General features: G+C 37.4%; 2 protein-coding genes and 1 long non-coding RNA gene across 5 annotated transcripts; 2 read left to right on the top strand and 1 right to left on the bottom strand.

Moving 5' to 3' along the window:
- The first annotated feature begins 52 nt into the window (after positions 1-52).
- LOC137405002 (nuclear transcription factor Y subunit gamma-like) lies at positions 53-6,917 on the top strand. 3 transcript variants are annotated; one of them, XM_068091235.1, is made up of 7 exons: positions 53-173; positions 1,516-1,701; positions 3,138-3,233; positions 3,647-3,721; positions 4,772-4,846; positions 5,692-5,814; positions 6,315-6,917. In XM_068091235.1, the coding sequence occupies exons 1-7, from the start codon at positions 57-59 to the stop codon at positions 6,345-6,347; spliced, it is 705 nt and encodes a 234-aa protein (XP_067947336.1). In that variant the 5' UTR covers positions 53-56; the 3' UTR covers positions 6,348-6,917. The 3 variants fall into 3 exon arrangements, with proteins under 3 accessions (XP_067947336.1, XP_067947331.1, XP_067947340.1); XM_068091230.1 differs by having other exon boundaries at positions 5,689-5,814; XM_068091239.1 differs by lacking the exon at positions 3,138-3,233 and having other exon boundaries at positions 5,689-5,814.
- A 5,668-nt stretch (positions 6,918-12,585) lies between these two features.
- LOC137410584 (uncharacterized) lies at positions 12,586-13,391 on the bottom strand. Its single transcript, XR_010981226.1, has 2 exons — positions 13,297-13,391; positions 12,586-12,987 (listed from the first exon to the last, which is right to left on the bottom strand). It is a non-coding gene; the product is annotated as an uncharacterized lncRNA (long non-coding RNA).
- A 111-nt stretch (positions 13,392-13,502) lies between these two features.
- On the top strand, positions 13,503-23,310 carry LOC137396218 (uncharacterized). Its single transcript, XM_068082403.1, has 6 exons — positions 13,503-13,849; positions 14,345-14,524; positions 15,170-15,353; positions 22,050-22,203; positions 22,287-22,370; positions 23,087-23,310. Exons 1-6 carry the CDS (start codon positions 13,746-13,748, stop codon positions 23,305-23,307), a joined length of 927 nt encoding a protein of 308 aa, XP_067938504.1. The 5' UTR covers positions 13,503-13,745; the 3' UTR covers positions 23,308-23,310.
- The last annotated feature ends 459 nt before the right edge of the window (positions 23,311-23,769 follow it).

Raw genomic sequence — 23,769 nt, 5'->3', positions numbered from 1 at the left:
ATCATCCTCGCCTTTATGCAGAATTATTTTAATGTTTGATACTATTAAGGTGAAACATGGCAGATGCCGAGCCAACATTCTCTGTAACTGCAACAGAAGAGCAGACTGAATCTCATCAGTGGCTCTCTACCTTTTGGCCTCGCATTGCTGCTGAGATAAAGGCAACGAAGCAGGTTGGTGACATAAATACTATGCATTTATGTAGATATCTAATACATGTAATGTGAATGTAGAAACTGCCTTGCCTAGAAAATAAACAAGATCAAGCTGGTTGCTTTATTACCAACTTTTTTTTCCAAAAATTTAGTTTAATTTTTAAAAAAAAGAGCAGTTATAAGTAATGTGAGGAAACATGGTTAAACTGTTTGCAATGTTGCTGAGAACACATTTAGACTGTTGGCTGGTTGTGCACTACTATGGAGTTATGATCATATAGCATGTAATACTCGCCATTCCCAATGAGGGCATCATTTACATGTATACAGTCAGTCCTTTGTGCATGGGTACAACTTTGTAATTCTAATTTCACTTACTTTATGACTGGATATACACAGTTTTTGTACTTTTACTAGCTGTACTACCCGGCGTTGTCCGGGTAATAAAAAGTCTTTGCACAGAAAATCGATTTGTATTTAACATATAACAACATTTGCCATTCTAACTTTCAAACAACATATCATGAAAAAATTGTTTTGTGTAGTTGAAATAATTTAAGAGAAAATACAAAAACTGTAAAGGTTTTCAAACTTTGTCAAACAACTGTAACTTTCAAACTTCATATCACGAGGAAAATGTTTTGTGCAGGTCAAATAAATTAAAAAAAATAAAACAACTATAAAAAGGTTTAGATGTAAATGTGAAATAATTAGCAAGTAATAGCTGAATTAAGTCGGTTTTGCTACGATTACAATAAAATATGATTCGGTAATTATACAATTAATACGAACTGAGAAAACAAAATAAAAATCCTGAATATGTAGAATTAATAATAACAATTCTTGCATAGAAGTGTGTGTATAAAAAAGGTTACTGTTCTAGCAGAAACTATCTAGTGTATCAAAGGTTTGAATACGATGATGCTGGTACCTCTCGATACCGGTACAGCTGTAAAAATGAGATGTCATACGGTCTTTGTCTGACCGAACGGGGGGAGAATGTCAAGGCTCTTCCCACAGAGATGATATAATTGTTCATGTGAGAAGAATTGGCCTCGATCCCAGATATAGTAATTGAACCTTATGAAAAAATATTTTTTAATAAGGGCATCGTAACGTGTTGGAGCAATGCTAAAATAATTAGCCTGTCATACACTACACGATATATAATATCATCATTGATCAATATGCTGTTGTGGCTCAGTGGTAGAGTGCCCGGATAAGAACCTTGTGAGTGCATTCATTGTGAGTTCAAATCCAACAAAGTGCGAAATTATAATTTCCAAGATTTTAATAGCTGTAGCTGGAGGGACACACATATGAACATTGAGAAATATATATATAGATTTGTTCATTCCAGTCTGATTTCAAGACCCAGGAGCTGCCTTTGGCTCGGATTAAAAAGATTATGAAACTGGATGAAGATGTGAAAATGATAAGTCAAGAAGCTCCACTATTATTTGCCAAAGCTGCTGAAATTTTTATCAGTGAGTTGGCGCTGCGGGCTTGGGTACAGACTGAGGATAGCAAGCGACGTACATTACAGGTAGTAATTACTGGCCCTAGTACTACAGGTGGTACTGTGAGTTACTGGCAGTACTGTAAAGCCTGGTTTCCATATACGTTGCAAAGCACCGGCGACAACACTGCAGGCTATTAGCGGTGAAATGGGAACTTACGCGCCGAGGACCGCCGGGTAGTTGCCGGAGGCATCGCAATAGTTTCGCGCTGCTCAAATTTCGCAAAAGACCGCGGGTAAAACCTTCCCGAAATTCACTGCACGGGTGAAAGTCACCATTATAGAAACGGTGTGGCTAGCGAGCATTTTATTTGATTACGCGATTCTGTTTAGCGATGAAGCTTATATGTGAACATATGCCGCCGAGCCTAACGTCGCAAACGTTTTGCTGTGCAAGTTACCGCCGGAGTATCGCAATCGATATGGGAACCAGGCTTAAGTCACTGATCATACCTCTGTAGATAGTACTGTAAGTCACTGACTGTAGCACTACAGGTAGTATTGTAAGTTACTGGTTGTAGCACTGCAGGTAGCACTGTAAGTTACTGTCTGTAGCACTGCAGGCAGTACTATAATTTACTGGCTGCAGCACTGCAGGTATTCTGTACGTCACTAGCTGTAGCACTGCAGGTAGTACTGTAGGTTACTGGCTGTAGCACTGCAGGCAGTACTGTAAGTTACTGGCTGTAGCACTGCAGATAGTACTGTAAGTCACTGACCATACCTCTGCAGATAGTACTGTAAGTCACTGATTGTAGCACTACAGGGGGTACTGTAAGTTACTGGCTGTAGCACTGCAGGTAGCACTGAAAGTCACTGGCTGTATCACTGCAGGTAGTACTGAAAGTCACTGGCTGTATCACTGCAGGTAGTACTGAAAGTCACTGGCTGTAGCACTGCAGGTAGTACTGAAAGTTACTGGCTGTAGCTCTGCAGATAGTACTGTAAGTCACTGACCATACCTCTGCAAATAGTACTGTAAGTCACTGATTGTAGCACTACAGGGGGTACTGTAAGTTACTGGCTGTAGCACTGCAGGTAGCACTGAAAGTCACTGGTTGTATCATTGCAGGTAGTACTGAAAGTTACTGGCTGTAGCACTGTAGGTAGTACTGTAAGTCTCTGAGATTGCCTTAGCTGTTCATGAGGCTATTAACATTTGACAATGTCTCGTTACAATAGTGAGCCTCATCGATTAATTTGCAATATTTTATTTGAATTTAGTTTTTACTACATTTTTGTGGAACGCTTTAATGTTTACTCGTCATAATCATTGAATGCCTGAGGATGTGTTATACAGACAGGTATAGACAAGTGGGTAAAACACGCCTGGCCCAATGAATGTGTTGACCTATAATTTATCTCAGGATTGAGCTATCCTAGAAGTTGCACAAAAAATTAAGTAGCTCATGATTTAGATTTTGTTCCTGTTGGAATGGTTGTGATATTTGTTGTGCTTTCAGAGGAATGACATTTCAATGGCCATCTCCAAATTCGATCAATTTGATTTTCTTATTGATATTGTCCCAAGGGATGTAGATTCTAAGCCTTCAAAACGAGTGAGTTGTTGACTTTTTATTACAATGTGTAATTTTATTAAATGTGTTGTATAACTGTATTCCTCTTATACTATATTATATAGCTGTACTCTTATACTATATTATATAACTGTACTCATCTTACACTATGTTATATAACTGTATCTTCTTATACTATATTATATAACTGTACTCTTCTTATACTATATTATATAACTGTACTCTTCTTATACTATATTATATAACTGCACTCCTCTTATACTATATTATATAACTGTACTCTTATACTATATTATATAACTGTACTCCTTTTACACTATATTATATAACTGTACTCCTCTTATACTATATTATATAACTGTACTCCTCTTATACTATATTATATTATATACTTCTATTCTTCTTATATGGAAACAATCTGTTATTTTCTTAAGGATGGAGGTGAAGCAGTCCAGTATTATGTCCAGACACAGACTGGTCTCTCAGGTGTAGCTCAACCTATCCAGTTGGTATGTCACAGCTTTTTACTTTTCATTACTGCCTTGAGTACATTTTTAGCACTATTTTATTGTTTACTTCTATTTACGTATAGCTTTGACTTTTGTCAAAATTTCTTTGTCTCCATATGTCTGCATTCACCAGCAACTTTCTCCATATGTCTGCATTCGCCAGCAACTTTCTCCATATGTCTGCATTCCCCAGCAACTTTCTCCATATGTCTGCATTCCCCAGCAACTTTCTCCATATGTCTGCATTCCCCAGCAACTTTCTCCATATGTCTGCATTCCCCAGCAACTTTCTCCATATGTCTGCATTCCCCAGCAACTTTCTCCATATGTCTGCATTCTCCAGCAACTTTCTCCATATGTCTGCATTCCCCAGCAACTTTCTCCATATGACTGCATTCCCCAGCAACTTTCTCCATATGTCTGCATTCGCCAGCAACTTTCTCCATATGTCTGCATTCCCCAGCAACTTTCTCCATATGTCTGCATTCCCCAGCAACTTTCTCCATATGTCTGCATTCCCCAGCAACTTTCTCCATATGTCTGCATTCCCCAGCAACTTTCTCCATATGTCTGCATTCCCCCGCAGCTTTCTCCATGTCTGCATTCCCCCGCAACTTTCTCCATATGTCTGCATTCCCCAGCAACTTTCTCCATATGTCTGCATTCCCCAGCTACTTCTTGTTATCAAATCTTCATTTATTTTCTCATATTTTGCCGAACCATAACTATGCTGCTTTTGTCACAGTTTCCTAGGGAATGGTTAATGGTAGAACAGTTGTTAATAGACTGCTGATGTTTTTTTAGATCAAACCAACACTTTTGTCATAAGTTTATAGCGATCTTTTGTGAGAAGTTCATAGGCATCGATAAGCTCTTTCAAACAAGATTTTGAGCTATCATAATCTTACCGCGTTGAGCTTCCTACCGGTTGCCCAACTGCAACCTTTTGGTGATCATGTTTATTTAAAACACAGCCAGCTGTCACACTTTCTTTGGATAGGGGTTTACTGTAGGTATAGTAAATAATATATGATGTGGCTTGATTATTAGAGTCAGAGCTTGCCAGCTGGTGCGCAGGTTGTCCAGGTCCAGTCTCCGCAGCAGACAAACCAGACAGTGCCAACGGTAAACTTTAAGCCTCTTTTTCATACGTTACCATTGTTAGCCTCTCTTTCATACGTAACCATTGTAGTGGATTCTCAGAGGAAACTGGATTTAAAATATTTATTTTGTTGCGCTGAATTTTGGTATTGATTATGAATGATTTAGTTTGTTAGTAAAGAAAACCAAGATTTTAATGTAAATATAGTATCTTTAATTGCAATATAATGGAGTTGTTACTGAATTTCGGTTCATCGATGGATTCATTTAGTTCAACTTTAGTTCAAATTATTTTGAGTTGTATCTTTTAAAAGCTCAGTTTTTACTTTTCTAATGTGGTCTTTCATAATCACGTACCATCTTGTTAGTTATTTGATAAATCTGCCTCTTATCATTCATTTGTTGATATACTCTTCTATTTTATATCAATTAATGCGTAATAGAATAGTCGAGCAATGCGAGTTTGCCGGAAACCAACTTTATGTTGCTATTATCTTCTCACCGCAATGCATCTCTTCTACTTGCGCCGGCAATTATATACTCAGTGCTAATAAACGCTTATGTAAATCATTCCTTGTATGTTCACTTTTGAGGCTTCGTTGGCCAGAGTAAACATATTCTATTACTTAATACTCACAAATGTTTTGCTGTACTTGGCATAAGGTCAGATTGCATGTCTTGTTCCTTAGTTCCAGCGAGCCAAGTTTAACTTGCTAGTTAATCAGTCAGTTTGTTAGCCAATCAATAAAGAAGTGTCATTTTTTACATTCTTTGACAGAATTACTTTCGAAGTTGATCAGAGTAACTAGGGCACATTGTCACCACGGAAGAACTGACCAAAAATAAGCGCTGTTTGTCTGTTGTAGCAGATACAGTTAACACCAAGTCAGTTACAGGCTATTCAGCAGCAAATAGGCAGTGCTCAGCAAATTGTTGTCCAGTCAGGGGGCGAACAGCAGCAGCAGGTCTTTACCACCAATTCGGGTGCTCAGGTACATAAGGATAGGACATATATTTAGTCATTTTTGCTTCAGTTTATGTCGATAAGCTCTAACAGTCATGGTGACTCAGGTACATGTTGATAAGGTATAACTACATGTTGACTCAGGTACATGTAGATAAGGTATAAATACATGTTGACTCAGGTATATGTAGATAAGGTATAAAGGCATGTTGACTCAGGTACATGTAGATAAGGTATAAATACATGTTGACTCAGGTACATGTAGATAAGGTATAAATACATGTTGACTCAAGAACATGTAGATAAGGTATAAAGACATGTTGACTCAGGTACATGTAGATAAGGTATAAATACATGTTGACTCAGGTGCATGTAGATAAGGTATAAAGACATGTTGACTCAGGTACATGTAGATAAGGTATAAATACATGTTGACTCAGGTGCATGTAGATGAGGTATAAGGACATGTTGTATGGACATACACATTTCTATAGACACATGCCTCTATTGACATACACATATTTGCAGATTCAACAAGTGCAATTTCTGCAGCAGTCATGAAGAGAGATGGAATGAAGACAGTATCAATGGCAACATAAGCTGTAGCCTTGTATGTTAGTGTCTGTACATAGTCACATAATGATTTCATGAATTGTATGTATATGTTTTGCTCAGATTAGTACTAAAATTATTTCATGATTGTTTTTCCGTTTTGCTTTTTTGTTGCAATAGAAAAGCGGCGGTCTTCCCTTGTGTTTTCGCTATATTGCCTGAAAGCTTCTCCTTAGCTTCTATTCCACTATTGAACTCTGGTTATTAAACCTTGGAGTTATACAGCAATGCCCCCTCATTTTTTCTTTGAGCAGCTGGGTGGTCACGCGCTTCTAGATTTTTGTTATCACTTTTCATATTTGCTTAGTAGGACTAAGACTAATTCGTGTTATATCAGCTTTCAACTGAGAATAACACACCGACATTAAAGTGTTACATATGTTATTATTACCCATTAGTATATCATGTCAGTTTTGATATCACATTTATTCAATACTAGCATATGTATGAATTGAATTATGCTATATAATACTACAATGTATATAATACTACAATGCATATAATACAGGTTAAAACAAGGATCATAGCAGTTCTTTATATCGTTGTATGAGTTGAGTTTTATTTTTTCTCCAGCGTTGACGAGTATTTGACCAACAATCTCTTATTTCATTAATCGCTCATTCGACAGCTAAGCAAAGCTGTGAACTTCTACTAACTAGTATATACCGGTACATGTAATATTCGCTTTTGGTCTTTAGTTGCTCAGTTATATTTTATTTTATCGACTACAAACACAGTTATTTGCAGGTAAAAAACTTAACACAAATATGAAAAATGGTGTAATATTGGATGCACGACCGACTGGATTGATAGAAAGTATATAACAAATACAGTACTGCCATAGATATATATACCTAGATTGGCCAATAATAGCTATTCCCATTGGTTGCCTTGTCAGACTTAAATAGCACGACTGTCAGAATAACAGAATAATGTCATTGTATTGTACCTCACGCTTGACTGCACTCCTGGTAACAATGAAGCTTATGAGGAGAATTTGACAAAATTACATTTATTTTCACATAAAAACCTTGGATACATAATCCATTAAACTAAAGCAATTATGTAATAATATCTGATAACCACAATAGATTAAAACTAAAAAAGCTATGAATTGTTGCACACAAATCCTAAGCCATCAGGGCTTTATTTGCCACCCTCTCCTATCCCCATTCTCTCTTTCCCCTTCTCCAAAGAAGATGTGAAAAGGGGAAAGAGAGAAGGGGGAAAGGAGAGGCGAGGCAAATAGCCCACCCACTCAAAGAGCCAGACCCTGGCTAGGTAAATAGACTAAAAGATTGCTGAACTAAACATGACTAAATATGATGAGTATGCAAGTATGTCTTAAGTCAAAAATGAGACAATTATTATTTTACAGCTGGCTAGGTCACCAAAGCTGAAGTGTAATGATTGTTTCACTAGCATCGTGGATGTTACTAACTATGATGTAAACCAAGCAACGAGTTCCCTAATCACAGTTAAGAACCGTGGTGGCTTGACTTTGTCTTCGCCTGCGGTGATTGAGGTTTGCAACCAGAGAGAAAGCGACTGAGAGTGTTGCTTAGTAGGGCTGGATTGGTGAAAAACTTTCCAAGGCTAGCACTAATTGCCACCATGGAAAAGTTGCTGAGATTCAACATCATGCTATTGTTTATGTGTAATCATCAAGCTAGTAGCCTAGCTCATGAGATAGCAAAAAGATATATTTCGATTAGGGCGCATTATGAAGCTAAGAATAGAGCTGGCACGGGTAGCTCGTCTGGTCTTGACCCACCGGGTCAGAGGTGCCCGGGTCAGGCCACCTGACCCTCGAGTCTTCCTATACAACGACACAGGTAGGTTTATGGCTAAACAACAGTGGTTGTATATCGCTTTTTAAGTGCGATTGAAATTGAGTCGCATGTAGTCCTAGAGCGGAAGGACCAGGCGAAATAAAACAAGGTGAGTCAAGACTATATCTTTACGTCTGCGACAATAGTCTTTGAACTATAGGTTTCATAACGTTTTTCGGCAAGAAATAATCAACATGTCGGTGGTCTGGGAGTTCATGAAGAAGCCAGTCAGGAAAGAAAAATAACAAGTTATTTGTACAATATGCAAAAGCAAGTTAAAGGTTGACTTGCAACAAAATTCACATTACAGTTATTTGGTATCATAAGATTCACCATGTCTTACTCTGTTGTGTTCTAGGTGTGAAATATATGGGAATGTGATTACAAGCTCTTAAAAGCTAAAAAACGAACAGTTAATCGCAGCCACACGAGACCGCCGTAGTTCGGATTCGCTTTCCAAAACGGCTCAAATGGGACGTAGTTGTTACAGGATGGTTTCTGTTTACACTTTCATGCAACCTCATTCATCGAAATATTTTCACAAATATACTTCACACATTCAATAAAACCATGTCTATTGTTCTTACATGTCTGTTTTATCGTCATCGTAATGCTGTCACTTTTAGCACTGATATCTTATAACTTACCGTAAAAATCGTTAAACTTTTTAACCTTAGCTCGAAGGAGTACATATCATTGTCTAATAATTATGACGAGCCTGTTGGTCACCTGTGATAATCGAAAAGTGCTGCAAAAATTTTTTTCGAAGTATTGGGTCACGTGATCAGATTACGACTTGACGATTGAATAATGCCAAAACAAAACTGTAAAGTAGCGAACATCTATATTTGATATGGGGTATTCGGTAAAACCCGAAGTGTTTGTTATAAACTAGTGCTACGATAAGTTTCATATTGAGCATTTTATTGGCTTTTCAATTCACGTGAGAACATCACGTGACAAGACGATAACCAAACTGTAATGACTACGTCAGATAAATAAACAGATTCCAATCTACGACGGCTTTTTGTTTTTGAGCTTTTTAGAGCTTGTAATCACATTTCCACGTATTTGACACCTACAACACTACAGAATAAGACACGGTGAATCTTTTGATACCAAATAACTGTAATGTGAATTCTGTTGCAAGTCAACCTTTAAGCTACAAAGAAGGGTCCACCTCAATACTATTGAGGCATTCACAACGAGGGCATTCTGAGGAACTTAAAAGCGCGCCTAGGAACCTTCAATCCAGCAAATTTGTTTTATTTTTAGTTTCTTTCACTAATACCAGAAGTTTCAGGGAAGTGATGGATTTTTGCTTTCAACTATGCTGGGTCATCTATTTCTATATTTGGAAAGTATTTCTTAACTAATCTCTTGTTGATTATAATAGCAGTTGAAAATAAAATCTGTAAAAAAAAACTAGCCAAATCATGCCATTAATTTATCACCTATTGAATAGCATTGATCCACCAATGTCTAACCATAAATTGTAGATTGCATCTATAAACCAAGCCACAAAATATAATGATTGGTGTGATAATGGTTTCTTTTATCTTAGTTTATTGATGTCACAACATTAGGCTGTAATATAACTATCTCTTAACCTTAAATGAATAAAAAATCGCGCGCCGTGCTGACCCGGTCCGACCCGATCTTGGCCCTCATTGCTGACCCTGAGTCTGGTCTGACCCTGCATTCCTTGATCTCGTTCCAGCTCTAGCTAAGAAAGCCATTGATTCCATTTCCCTGATCAGATCAAAACTTCACAGGCTCATCATATTTAGTCATGTTTAGTTCAGCATGATATTAGTCTTTTCACCTAGCCAGGGTCTGGCGCTTTGGGTGGGTGGGCTATTTGACACCCTCTCCTTTCCCCCTTCTCTCTTTTCCCCTTCTCACTTCTTCTTTGGGGAAGGAGAAAAGAGAGAATGGGGATAAGAGAGGGTGGCAAATAAAGCCCTGATGTCTCATGATTTGTGTGCAACATTTCATAGCTTTTATACTTTTAATCTATGGTGGTTATCAGATATTATCACAGAATCGCTTTAGTTTACTGGATTTTGTATCCAAGAAAGTTTTAATGTGAAAATAAATGTGATTTTGTCATCTTCTCCTGATGAGCTCCATCGTTAATAAGAGTGCAGTCAAGCATGAGGTACAATACAATGACGTTACGTCATGCTATGTAAGTCTGACAGGCTTTTTTCCTATTGGCCAATCTAGGTATATATATATATATCTATGAGTACTGCAAAGTAGTGGTTGTAATGTAATAATAGTAAATACTGGTATGTGTGGATATGGAGAAATTATGTTACGCATAACTAATCCAAATTCACACACAACATCAGTGCTGAATTTGCTTGGTCATCGTATTCTGTTTTGACTATGTTTAGTTTGTGTACTTTTGCTTAGCCTGTGGGAACTAACTTGATTATTACTGGTTCAAGCGCTAGTGAGATGTTAGGCTATTGTAAGCAATACTGATATTTACGAATAAAACATTTCTTTATTCTATAAGTCAAACAATTAAAATACACAACAAAGTTCTAAACAATGATAATAATGAAAAAAGGTTTGAATAGCTAATGAAAGTTATGTAATTACTTGAGCGGTCATCCATGTTTGTTTGCTCAGTCCTGTACCGGTGAGAGTATCAACAGTCAAATGAGGGTCATGAGAGTCAATAGGTAGAGAGTCTTGGCGGATGGTGGGGGAGAAAGAGAGTCCACAGACAGGAGAGAGAAGCTCAGCAAGCAAAGGGGCGAGTGCCTAAGTAAGCTCCGGAAAAGAGGCTGAGTCATTGGAGCTGTTCTCTTTAATAGGTGTCTGGCATGTAAGAAGGCTAGCCTGTGGCCTCACCTGTGGCAGTAGTTGTGTGTTAAGGTTCAATGCTTTATGCCAAGTATGCAAAAATATCTTGTTTGCGTAAATCTTCAGCTGGTGTACATGATGTAAACATGTAGGGTGGATCTCGCGACTTACTCCTGAAATCTAGGTCATGTCTGACAGAAAATGGTAGATTTGTATACATGTTTTCATTCGATTCATCTCCAATGTTTCTTTGGTGTTGCCAAGTGGATTTCCTGAGTCATAAAACAAAAAATAGGAGCATGAGATTTTTGAAGTTGTTAGTCTTGTACATACAGACACATGTTGATAACTGAGTATTTCCATGTACTATGAGCAGGCTATCACAAAAAGTGATACTCAATTGTCCGTCAATCTAATTATCATGGCATAACACTTGGTGCTTGTCAATCTTCTATTGCCTATCATTATGTCCCACTTTTACATGGAGCCTCCTTCGCAGCCGGTTGAGATCATCGTTCATGCATTTTCAGGGAAATTGCTTGAATGTCTCTATATCATCAATGTACAACAGCGTTATTACAATATAACTTATAACGGAATAGTACAGTATTTGTTGTTTGTATTACCGGTAATTAAGGAGTTGTCTAGTCATTATTAAAATAACTCTTGTGTGATCAAGTTATATTAGACTTATGGTTAGAATGTATGTTGTAAGCGAGTTGCAGCCGGAAGGCCAAAGGTGAAGAGACCTTTATTCTTTATCAGGTCTCTGCCACAGTAAGCTCTGGTTCTCAGGCTATGAGTTGAGCTGTTTGACAACTAAATTGTTTCTACAAAGGATGGTTTGCTGGTTTGCTAGTGTTTCTTTATATATATTTTTGAATATAGCATCTTATTTGATAGCATGATTGTGATAATCTGATCTTACAATGAATCGACGCTCGTAACTCCTCTTCTCTTGCACATAAAAGCTAGTTTTGGCTGTAAACTGTAGCAAACATATCAACGAGTGCGGTGAGCTTTTATGGAACATCGTTAAATATAGATATGAAATAAAAATATGCCTTCAAATTTAGAATGAAATAAAAAATTGAAGGCCCTAGCAAATTGCAAAGTGGGACCCAAGCTATAATAACATCGTAGGTTAATTGCAAGCATTAGATATCACCTGGTAGAGATATTTCTCAGTTTTTAAATGCATATTTATTCAGAGATCTTTGACAAGTCAGAGGCAAGTTAGCAGATTTATTTCATCTAAAAGGTTTAATTTCGCTCTACCAGAGAAAGAGGGCAAAATATAAGCGACATTCATTTCGTTAGTAAAAGGGCTAAATTATCTTCCCGAAATTCTGACGAGCCATTTGAACAATACAACGCCAGCCTCTATTTGAATGCCACCTCCAACTGACCGCCACTATAGAGGAAGGGTTAAAAATAGAGGTTTTACGGTATGTTGCAGAAATGTTACTTCAATAGGCAAGTGCTGTTTAAAAAACTGCATATTAATGTGAATTTTCAATAAACCTCAGGCTACATGAGAATATACAAACCTTTCGGTTTTAATAAACAAAGCTGATCTCTTTTGCAATATGACAAAAAAACTACAGGTCTAATACACTACTTGTCCAAAAAGTTTATGGAAAGCTTCCAAAGCCATATATAATGTACCATTGCATGGATGCCACTTTCATTGGACCCAAGCTGTATACCGAAAGGTACAGACATTCCGATTGGCTACTCTATTCAAAGATGACGGTAAGATTACAAAAATCATCAAATTTCTAGCATTGTCTATGATGCCTGATTAACACATTGAAGAATGTTGGACCAGGTTGGCAAATAGAGATGACAGACTTGAAGATTTTGCTGAGTATATCAGGTCCAAGTGGATCACATCGACTATCTGGCCACCCACCTCATGGTCTCAGTTCAGAGTCCTACAAGAACCAACAACGAGGTGGAAGGGTGGCATTGGGGTTTAACCACAGGGCATTTGGCAATGGTACCCAAATCTCGACAAATTAATTACAGAACTATATAGCGGAAATGAATGGCACATAAATTGACAGTAATCAATGTGAAGCTCATATCAATGATATACAACCCCCCATGTCCCCATGTGAGAGCTGTATATCATTGCTCATATCAGCCGAGAAAATCACAAAAAGGTCTAAGAATTTATCTAAGACAGTTTAGTTCAGGGCTCAGGCAATGATATAAAACTCCTCACAATGGGGGTTTTATACCATTGGTTCAGGGAAGGCAGATGAAACAATGGAGCGATTATCCCCCGATTATCACGAAGGTGATACATCGACTTCCAGCCTAATGAAGACATTTATGTACAGTACTAAACATGTAAAATCATTTAAAACGATTGGAAGTTGTAAACCGAATTCGTAATTAGTGGAGCGCCTTTCAGAATTTTTAATGTCCGGAAAACAAGTCCGACTGTTGCGCCATTCCTGCGTTATCTTACATGTTCCTACCCACGAGTTCAATAAATTTAAAAGATACGTAGCATTAATGTTTTTTACCAAACAATATCAAAGATTTTTATGCGTAGAACTAATTTTTTTTATCAGCTGCTTTGTTATTTTCACCTTATTTTTGCAAGTATTAGCGCTTGTTTTGCTATCTTAGTTATTTGTTAGCAGTGACAAGAGCTTGTTTACGTTGGTATTAGTAAATAATTATGTCAGTCAGATGTATTGGAAGAGAGTTCAATGATATCTGCAATGGGATTTTCTTAACGGCAAAAAGACTATCTTCATCTGTAGACTGTGCAATAGCGCAAAGGTAACGTTAAATTATTACCATTTTGAAAAGGCTGTAAAACACAATTGCGTTCTTAAAAGATTTGCTCATCCGCCGATAAGGTGGCCTTATTGATGAAGTTTGTTTTACAGTCAGTAATATTATATAATTCAAAAAGTGGCCATTTTATTGGCTTTAGGCGCAAATTTATTGTCTAAGGTAAGCAGACCTGCCAACCCAAGAGTGGGGCAATGCGTGAGATTTGGTTTTGGGGCAATTGATTTATCAATGGTAGTATATATAAAATCGTGGAACTTGGGGCAAAAATCTCACGCATTTCTCACGCATTTTCATTTTTTCTTTGGGGTGATTGCGTGAGAGTTGGCAGGTATGAAGGTAGGTGTCAAAAGCCCTGTGATGGGCCTGTGACACCAGTGATATACAGACCCCCATGTGTGGGCTGTATATCATTGGTGACACCAACCTTAGACACATACTACTACTGTGATTTAACATCGAATGAACTATTTTGTACAGAGGAATTAGCACATCTGCATCACATCTTCGCAGAAACGTACGATCAATAGCAAGTAACTTTGTGCTAGATGGAGATGAAGCTGAGTGGCTTGCAGAAGGGAAGCTTGACGAAAGATATGCAGAAGAGATAGCAATTGTGCCAGAAAAGCAAAGGGTGGCAGCATTAGAGGAAGGAAGGAGGCAAGTCACGATATTGCTGAGGATGATATGTGTCAATGTTAGGCAATTTGCTTCATACTAATTCTTTGTGAATTGTAATTTTTGTTGTCATCAAACTTGTGCTTGGGACATTCTTTCTATTTCAGTTGTACCTGTAACATCTTCTGTGTCATATTTGGTATGGAAATGAGCAGGGCTAATTATACTCGCTAGTTATATATCGCTCAGTGTATGTGGAAAATAAATATAACTTCATTATAATAGTATTGCATTTTTTGATAAATTTAAATTGCTTTCATAGTATAGTATAGATGCGTTTTGACCCTAGAAGTTTCAAGTCATCAAATTATAGTTATAACCTGTTAGAAGTTAGAATAATTATGTAAAGATGGGATGAGCTGACTGATTATATTTATGGATTATATTAAACTACTATAATAAACTAAAAGTTTTAATTGTGGACATTTTATTTAAAAAACTAGAACAGGTACCAATCTATAAACGGTTCTATACTAATAATCTATACCGATTCTTGTTTCAAATACTTGTTGTAGATTATATGAAGTTGTCTTACATTGTCTGTGCTTTGTGTTCAGAATTGTTTCTTATTGTCACAGCTGCCTGTTGAACTATCCTTTAAACACCGTATATCTGTTGCAATTTTAGAAATAAGGATCAGCAGAGACTTATCCTTAAGAACAAAATAATAGAAAGAAAGTATTTTCGCCCTTTGCCAGCAGCGAATATCTTGAATTGCCGTGCTAAGGCTCAGATACAATACTTGTATCATACGTCTCCAAATAAGGATGGAGTGGAAACCATCTTAGCCACTTTTCCTATTACTGAGCAGGTACAATACGTGTATAGCTAAGCTTAGCTCCCCTGTCATTCTGAGATGAATTAACTCATATATGTAAGGGGTGTATGTATTGGTGTATACACTGGTGTATATATGGTGTTTATATGGCGTATATATGGCATATATACTGCATATCCTTTGTGCTAGCAAGCTATTTCTGCGGAGCTCCTACGCAGTTGAATGTAAAAGCTTCTCATGAACTTACCTCCTGAGCTTTAGCAAGCCTGTCACCAACTCGATATATCTTAACTCTTTAGCAAGCCTGTCACCAACTCGATATATCTTAACTCTTTAGCAAGCCTGTCACTTACTCGATATATCTTAACTCTTTAGCAAGCCTGTCACTAACTCGATATATCTTAATTCTTTAGCTAGCCTGTCACCAACTCGATATGTCTTAACTCTTTAGCTAGCCTGTCACCAACTCGATATATCTTAACTCTTTAGCAAGCCTGTCACTAACTCGATATATCTTAACTCTTTAGCAAGCCTGTCACCAACTCGATATATCTTAACTCTTTAGCAAGCCTGTCACTAACTCGATATATCTTAACTCTTTAGCAAGCCTGTCCCTAACTCGATATATCTTAACTCTTCAGCAAGCCTGTCACTAACTCGATATATCTTAACTCTTTAGCTAGCCTGTCACTAACTCGATATATCTTAACTCTTTAGCAAGCCTGTCACTAACTCGATATATCTTAACTCTTTAGCAAGCCTGTCCCTAACTCGATATATCTTAACTCTTCAGCAAGCCTGTCACTAACTCGATATATCTTAACTCTTTAGCAAGCCTGTCCCTAACTCGATATATCTTAACTCTTCAGCAAGCCTGTCACTAACTCGATATATCTTAACTCTTTAGCAAGCCTGTCACCAACTCGATATGTCTTAACTCTTTAGCTAGCCTGTCACCAACTCGATATATCTTAACTCTTTAGCAAGCCTGTCACCAACTCGATATATCTTAACTCTTTAGCTAGCCTGTCACCAACTCGATATATCTTAACTCTTTAGCTAGCCTGTCACTAACTCGATATATCTTAACTCTTTAGCTAGCCTGTCACCAACTCGATATATCTTAACTCTTTAGCAAGCCTGTCACCAACTCGATATATCTTAACTCTTCAGCAAGCCTGTCACTTACTCGATATATCTTAACTCTTCAGCAAGCCTGTCACCAACTCGATATGTCTTAACTCTTTAGCTAGCCTGTCACTAACTCGATATATCTTAACTCTTTAGCAAACCTGTCACCAACTCGATATATCTTAACTCTTCAGCAAGCCTGTCACCAACTCGATATATCTTAACTCTTTGGCAAGCCTGTCACTAACTCGATATATCTTAACTCTTTAGCAAGCCTGTCACCAACTCGATATATCTTAACTCTTTAGCAAGCCTGTCACTAACTCGATATATCTTAACTCTTTAGCAAGCCTGTCACCAACTCGATATATCTTAACTCTTTAGCAAGCCTGTCACTAACTCGATATATCTTAACTCTTTAGCAAGCCTGTCACCAACTCGATATATCTTAACTCTTTAGCAAGCCTGTCACTAACTCGATATATCTTAACTCTTTAGCAAGCCTGTCACCAACTCGATATATCTTAACTCTTCAGCAAGCCTGTCACTAACTCGATATATCTTAACTCTTTAGCTAGCCTGTCACCAACTCGATATATCTTAACTCTTTAGCAAGCCTGTCACCAACTCGATATATCTTAACTCTTCAGCAAGCCTGTCACCAACTCGATATGTCTTAACTCTTTAGCTAGCCTGTCACTAACTCGATATATCTTAACTCTTTAGCAAGCCTGTCACCAACTCGATATATCTTAACTCTTCAGCAAGCCTGTCACTAACTCGATATATCTTAACTCTTTAGCTAGCCTGTCACTAACTCGATATATCTTAACTCTTTAGCAAGCCTGTCACTAACTCGATATATCTTAACTCTTTAGCAAGCCTGTCACTAACTCGATATATCTTAACTCTTTAGCAAACCTGTCACCAACTCGATATATCTTAACCTTTTAGCAAGCCTGTCACTAACTCGATATATCTTAACTCTTCAGCAAGCCTGTCACCAACTCGATATGTCTTAACTCTTTAGCTAGCCTGTCACCAACTCGATATATCTTAACTCTTTAGCAAGCCTGTCACCAACTCGATATATCTTAACTCTTTAGCTAGCCTGTCACCAACTCGATATATCTTAACTTTTTAGCTAGCCTGTCACTAACTCGATATATCTTAACTCTTTAGCAAGCCTGTCACCAACTCGATATATCTTAACTCTTTAGCAAGCCTGTCACCAACTCGATATATCTTAACTCTTCAGCAAGCCTGTCACTTACTCGATATATCTTAACTCTTCAGCAAGCCTGTCACCAACTCGATATGTCTTAACTCTTTAGCTAGCCTGTCACTAACTCGATATATCTTAACTCTTTAGCAAACCTGTCACCAACTCGATATATCTTAACTCTTCAGCAAGCCTGTCACCAACTCGATATATCTTAACTCTTTGGCAAGCCTGTCACTAACTCGATATATCTTAACTCTTTAGCAAGCCTGTCACCAACTCGATATATCTTAACTCTTTAGCAAGCCTGTCACTAACTCGATATATCTTAACTCTTTAGCTAGCCTGTCACTAACTCGATATATCTTAACTCTTTAGCTAGCCTGTCACTAACTCGATATATCTTAACTCTTTAGCAAGCCTGTCACCAACTCGATATATCTTAACTCTTTAGCAAGCCTGTCACTAACTCGATATATCTTAACTCTTTAGCAAGCCTGTCACCAACTCGATATATCTTAACTCTTCAGCAAGCCTGTCACTTACTCGATATATCTTAACTCTTCAGCAAGCCTGTCACCAACTCGATATGTCTTAACTCTTTAGCTAGCCTGTCACTAACTCGATATATCTTAACTCTTTAGCTAGCCTGTCACCAACTCGATATATCTTAACTCTTTGGCAAGCCTGTCACTAACTCGATATATCTTAACTCTTTAGCAAGCCTGTCACCAACTCGATATATCTTAACTCTTTAGCAAGCCTGTCACTAACTCGATATATCTTAACTCTTTAGCAAGCCTGTCACCAACTCGATATATCTTAACTCTTTAGCAAGCCTGTCACCAACTCGATATATCTTAACTCTTTAGCAAGCCTGTCACTAACTCGATATATCTTAACTCTTTAGCAAGCCTGTCACCAACTCGATATATCTTAACTCTTTAGCAAGCCTGTCACCAACTCGATATATCTTAACTCTTTAGCAAGCCTGTCACCAACTCGATATATCTTAACTCTTTAGCAAGCCTGTCACCAACTCGATATATCTTAATTCTTTAGCAAGCCTGTCACCAACTCGATATATCTTAACTCTTTAGCAAGCCTGTCACTAACTCGATATATCTTAACTCTTTAGCAAGCCTGTCACCAACTCGATATATCTTAACTCTTTAGCTAGCCTGTCACTAACTCGATATATCTTAACTCTTTAGCAAGCCTGTCACTAACTCGATATATCTTAACTCTTTAGCAAGCCTGTCACCAACTCGATATATCTTAACTCTTTAGCAAGCCTGTCACTAACTCGATATATCTTAACTCTTTAGCAAGCCTGTCACCAACTCGATATATCTTAACTCTTTAGCAAGCCTGTCACTAACTCGATATATCTTAACTCTTTAGCTAGCCTGTCACCAACTCGATATATCTTAATTCTTTAGCAAGCCTGTCACTAACTCGATATATCTTAACTCTTTAGCAAGCCTGTCACCAACTCGATATATCTTAACTCTTTAGCAAGCCTGTCACTAACTCGATATATCTTAACTCTTTAGCTAGCCTGTCACCAACTCGATATATCTTAACTCCTTAGCAAGCCTGTCACCAACTCGATATATCTTAACTCTTTAGCAAGCCTGTCACCAACTCGATATATCTTAACTCTTTAGCAAGCCTGTCACTAACTCGATATATCTTAATTCTTTAGCAAACCTGTCACCAACTTGATATATCTTAACTCTTTAGCAAGCCTGTCACCAACTCGATATATCTTAACTCTTTAGCAAGCCTGTCACCAACTCGATATATCTTAACTCTTTAGCAAGTCTGTCACCAACTCGATATATCTTAACTCTTTAGCAAGCCTGTCACCAACTCGATATATCTTAACTCTTTAGCAAGCCTGTCACTAACTCGATATATCTTAACTCTTTAGCTAGCCTGTCACTAACTCGATATATCTTAACTCTTTAGCAAGCCTGTCACTAACTCGATATATCTTAACTCTTTAGCTAGCCTGTCACTAACTCGATATATCTTAACTCTTTAGCAAGCCTGTCACCAACTCGATATATCTTAACTCTTTAGCAAGCCTATCACTAACTCGATATATCTTAACTCTTCAGCAAGCCTGTCACCAACTCGATATATCTTAACTCTTTAGCAAGCCTGTCACCAACTCGATATATCTTAACTCTTTAGCAAGCCTGTCACTAACTCGATATATCTTAACTCTTTAGCAAGCCTGTCACTAACTCGATATATCTTAACTCTTTAGCTAGCCTGTCACTAACTCGATATATCTTAACTCTTTAGCAAGCCTGTCACCAACTCGATATATCTTAACTCTTTAGCAAGCCTGTCACCAACTCGATATATCTTAACTCTTTAGCTAGCCTGTCACTAACTCGATATATCTTAACTCTTTAGCAAGCCTGTCACTAACTCGATATATCTTAACTCTTTAGCTAGCCTGTCACCAACTCGATATATCTTAACTCTTTAGCAAGCCTGTCACCAACTCGATATATCTTAATTTTTTAGCAAGCCTGTCACCAACTCGATATGTCTTAACTCTTTAGCTAGCCTGTCACTAACTCGATATATCTTAACTCTTTAGCAAGCCTGTCACTAACTCGATATATCTTAACTCTTTAGCAAGCCTGTCACCAACTCGATATATCTTAACTCTTTAGCAAGCCTGTCACCAACTCGATATATCTTAACTCTTTAGCTAGCCTGTCACCAACTCGATATATCTTAACTCCTTAGCAAGCCTGTCACTAACTCGATATATCTTATATCTTCAGCAAGCCTGTCACTAACTCGATATGTCTTAACTCTTCAGCAAGCCTGTCACTAACTCGATATATCTTAACTCTTTAGCTAGCCTGTCACCAACTCGATATATCTTAACTCTTTAGCTAGCCTGTCACCAACTCGATATATCTTAACTCTTTCACTACGTATTTTTTTGCTCGCTCTGACGGAATTAATTCATGCTGAAAAAATTTTGCTGACGTACCCTTACAATCGGATTTTTGCTGTCAAACCTAGAGTTTCTGTTATAAAGCTTTAATCTATACTTTTTGGAACCAGCAAAAAACTCTGGACAAGAATTAATGCATATGACAAACAAAAGCCACATTAAATATTTTTTAGTTCAGTGAAACTGGCTGCGAAAGAAAAGTGCTGTCATCTTTATAGTTGGACCAAAGCGTTAGACCTCTATACTCTAATATAAAATATGGCTATCAGAATTATCTGCAGTCCAATGTTGAAAAATTTCACTAATTGAAGTATTTTTAGGTTGCTGTTCACAATTTTTCTTTTCATTCATCCTAAACCACATATAGAAAAATTTTGAAGCCACAATATTATGCTGTGAATTTTGAGTAAAAAAAACTCACGGGTTCATTGTGTTTGGCAAAGTTATAGCCCAATAGCCTAAATTTATTGTGTTAAAATTTTGGATTGATCCATTTACTCCGTGAGCAAGGTTTTTTATAGGTGCTGAAGCGTCGTTATTACGGCTTTTTGGCAGAATGAATGAGTGAAAGAGTTGCGAGGCATAGCGAGCTCTAGCAGCCCTGTAACTTTATCAAGCTTAGTGAAACATCTTTTTTGAAGTGCTTATTCTCTAACTTTCATGGCTTGCAAGTGTTATTTATGTTTTATGTTAATGAGTAACCAGATTATTGGAACTTAATACTACTGTATCAACTATTCGATTTCTTTACCATTTAACTCGTTCAACCAATGATTTTTAAAATAACAAACAACTACACCAGGAGTTGTGTGCTTTTTCTAATCTTTTAAAGTATAGAATTGCAGACAATTAGTAATTTTATATTTTGTGACCTCTAATAGTCTGTTCTTCACAACAGATTTGAAATCTGTTCACTGCGCTGTGAAAGACTGTTAATGAAACATTTGATGTTGACTGAGCATTTGGTAAACAGATCATAAACTTCCATACCATAAGCTCTTAAATCTTCATATATTGTCAGGCTGTTCATTTTCTTTGAACAGATTTTGTTCAGTTAGTGAATTAAACAGATGTCAACATATGATTAGTCACTTTGGTGGCACCTTAAATAACTTTTGCATTATTTACAGACTCTTAAAAACAAAAAAACTTTGTACAAACCAATTTACATTATGGAGAAATAAATTGTGTGTAAATGTTGTATCTTTTGCTTCAAAGGATGGCATTAGAAATAGTCATAAAAAATCGCTGAAGTACACTCTCATATAAAGTGAGAACACTCTCATATGCTAGTTCCAGTTGATAGACATTTTTAAAGACTTAATGAGCCAATACGTTACTATCCCACAACCAGTAATTTGCCGACATTGATCTACCACTTTCCCAGGCACTTACCTTGTTACTGAAGCAAAAGAGGAGGATTTATAAGAATGAAAAAGATAAGGTAAAACATAACCACGCTGTTTATAAGAAGTGGGTGCAGCTTGCTGAGTCAACACACCTGTCTCCATCCCTGCAACTCACCATAAATGATCTTATTGGTTAGTTCTCAATCAGTCATCCATCATGTGTTTTGTTTGATGTCATACATTTTATTTTGCTTACACACGGTTACATTATACAGAGAGTGAGCAGATCGATAAGCTTCAAAATGCTGCCGGAGTAGAAGGAATACCTGAGATGCCGACACCAACCTTGGAAGAATTAGGTAAATTTTACCACTCATTATAAACATTCAGAATGTTGAAAATGGCTTAGCTCTCTCACTAGTTGATGCAAACAAGAAGTGCCATTAGGCTAATTGATGTGACAACATGTGATATGAACATCGCATATTACAAAATGGCTTGTGTCGTTACCTGCTACACTGACTACACAACAACTGGAAAGCATGGTGACACACGATTCAATAAGGTATCATCTTGTTATTAGTATAAAAACTGCAACAAACCATTTAGGTACATATAACAAACCGTGCAGGTATACCAAACCATAAAGGTGTAGCAAACCGTGTAAGTATAACAAACCATGGAGGTATAACCAACCGTAGAAGTATAACAAATCCAAACCATGGAGGTATAACAAACCATGGCGGTGTTACAAACTGTGGAGGTGTAACGAACCGTGGAGGTGTAATAAACCGTGGAGGTATAACAGATACATGTTTCATAGAAATTGTTTCGTAATTGAATTTTTTAATTTGATAATCAAAGCAGAAAATTTTTTAGCTGTTAGCATGTCAAAAATTTTTTTTACATATGGAGTTATTTGTAGTGAAACAACTCTGGTATGTTGTAGTTGTGTGTCTGTTTGTACGTGCTACCTCCTCCTGTATTTGCTGGTCAATTGGTACTTATAATACGCTGTTTGTCCTTGCCTTATGCCAATATGTTTAGCCTGTGAATTCGTCACATTTTGTCTCAGCTCGTCAATTCAAGAGTGGTCCAGGAATAATGACATCATTATTAGTCAAACACGGAGGGTGGACACTTCGCTCGCCGAAAACAATGCAATCTCTGACTGCCCTAACTGAAGACTCATGGGATGCACCACCTGAGGATCTTATGCAAGATTACTTAAAACTACAGTCAGCAAACCAGCAGTCACTTTTTGGGAGAATCATTCAAAGATTTGCTGGAAAGTGATAAGCCCACGATAGAGCCGAGGTGGTGAAGGATAGCTCGATGACGTTTGCTGATGACCAGCTGAGTTGGTTTATCTGAAGGCAAGAGTGTTTCACCTTTGCTTATTTTTTCTGTAAGTGCATGCTTTCATTGCTAGCCATCTTATCAACAACACGATTGTTGGTATGAGTGGCAAATCATCTAGACGATACAATTAGTAACAGGTTGTTCGTCCGATCATTAAGATGAATCATTCATGTAATCATTAAGAAAGATACATTATGATTTCCTATGTGTATTTCTCTAAACTTGATGTTGTCAAGGCATATTTTCACGGTGATCATGCTTGTCTGAAAATACACAAAGTATTGACAGTGTCAGTTGTTAGGGCTGTATATTCTCAGTGCAGTTTTGCAAGCAAATATATCATCAAATTTCAAACCACAAGTGAAACATGTAAAAATAGTTTCATACACCAAACTG

The sequence above is a fragment of the Watersipora subatra genome, chromosome 1 (genome assembly GCF_963576615.1).
Source record: "Watersipora subatra chromosome 1, tzWatSuba1.1, whole genome shotgun sequence".
Lineage (NCBI taxonomy): Eukaryota > Metazoa > Bryozoa > Gymnolaemata > Cheilostomatida > Watersiporidae > Watersipora > Watersipora subatra.
Note: the sequence above shows the minus strand (reverse complement) of the source record. Positions and strands in the feature narration are given on the sequence as shown.

What these genes read in the sequence shown, in the direction of transcription:
- LOC137405002 (XM_068091230.1), top strand. Translation starts at nt 57, where the DNA reads ATGGCAGATGCCGAGCCAACATTCTCTGTAACTGCAACAGAAGAGCAG. An exon ending in AGATAAAGGCAACGAAGCAG is followed by an intron (nt 174 to 1,515) that starts GTTGGTGACATA and finishes TGTTCATTCCAG; the next exon opens with TCTGATTTCAAGACCCAGGA. An exon ending in CAAACCAGACAGTGCCAACG is followed by an intron (nt 4,847 to 5,688) that starts GTAAACTTTAAG and finishes TGTCTGTTGTAG; the next exon opens with CAGATACAGTTAACACCAAG.
- LOC137396218 (XM_068082403.1), top strand. Translation starts at nt 13,746, where the DNA reads ATGTCAGTCAGATGTATTGGAAGAGAGTTCAATGATATCTGCAATGGG. An exon ending in CTTTTCCTATTACTGAGCAG is followed by an intron (nt 15,354 to 22,049) that starts GTACAATACGTG and finishes CCACTTTCCCAG; the next exon opens with GCACTTACCTTGTTACTGAA. An exon ending in CACCATAAATGATCTTATTG is followed by an intron (nt 22,204 to 22,286) that starts GTTAGTTCTCAA and finishes TACATTATACAG; the next exon opens with AGAGTGAGCAGATCGATAAG.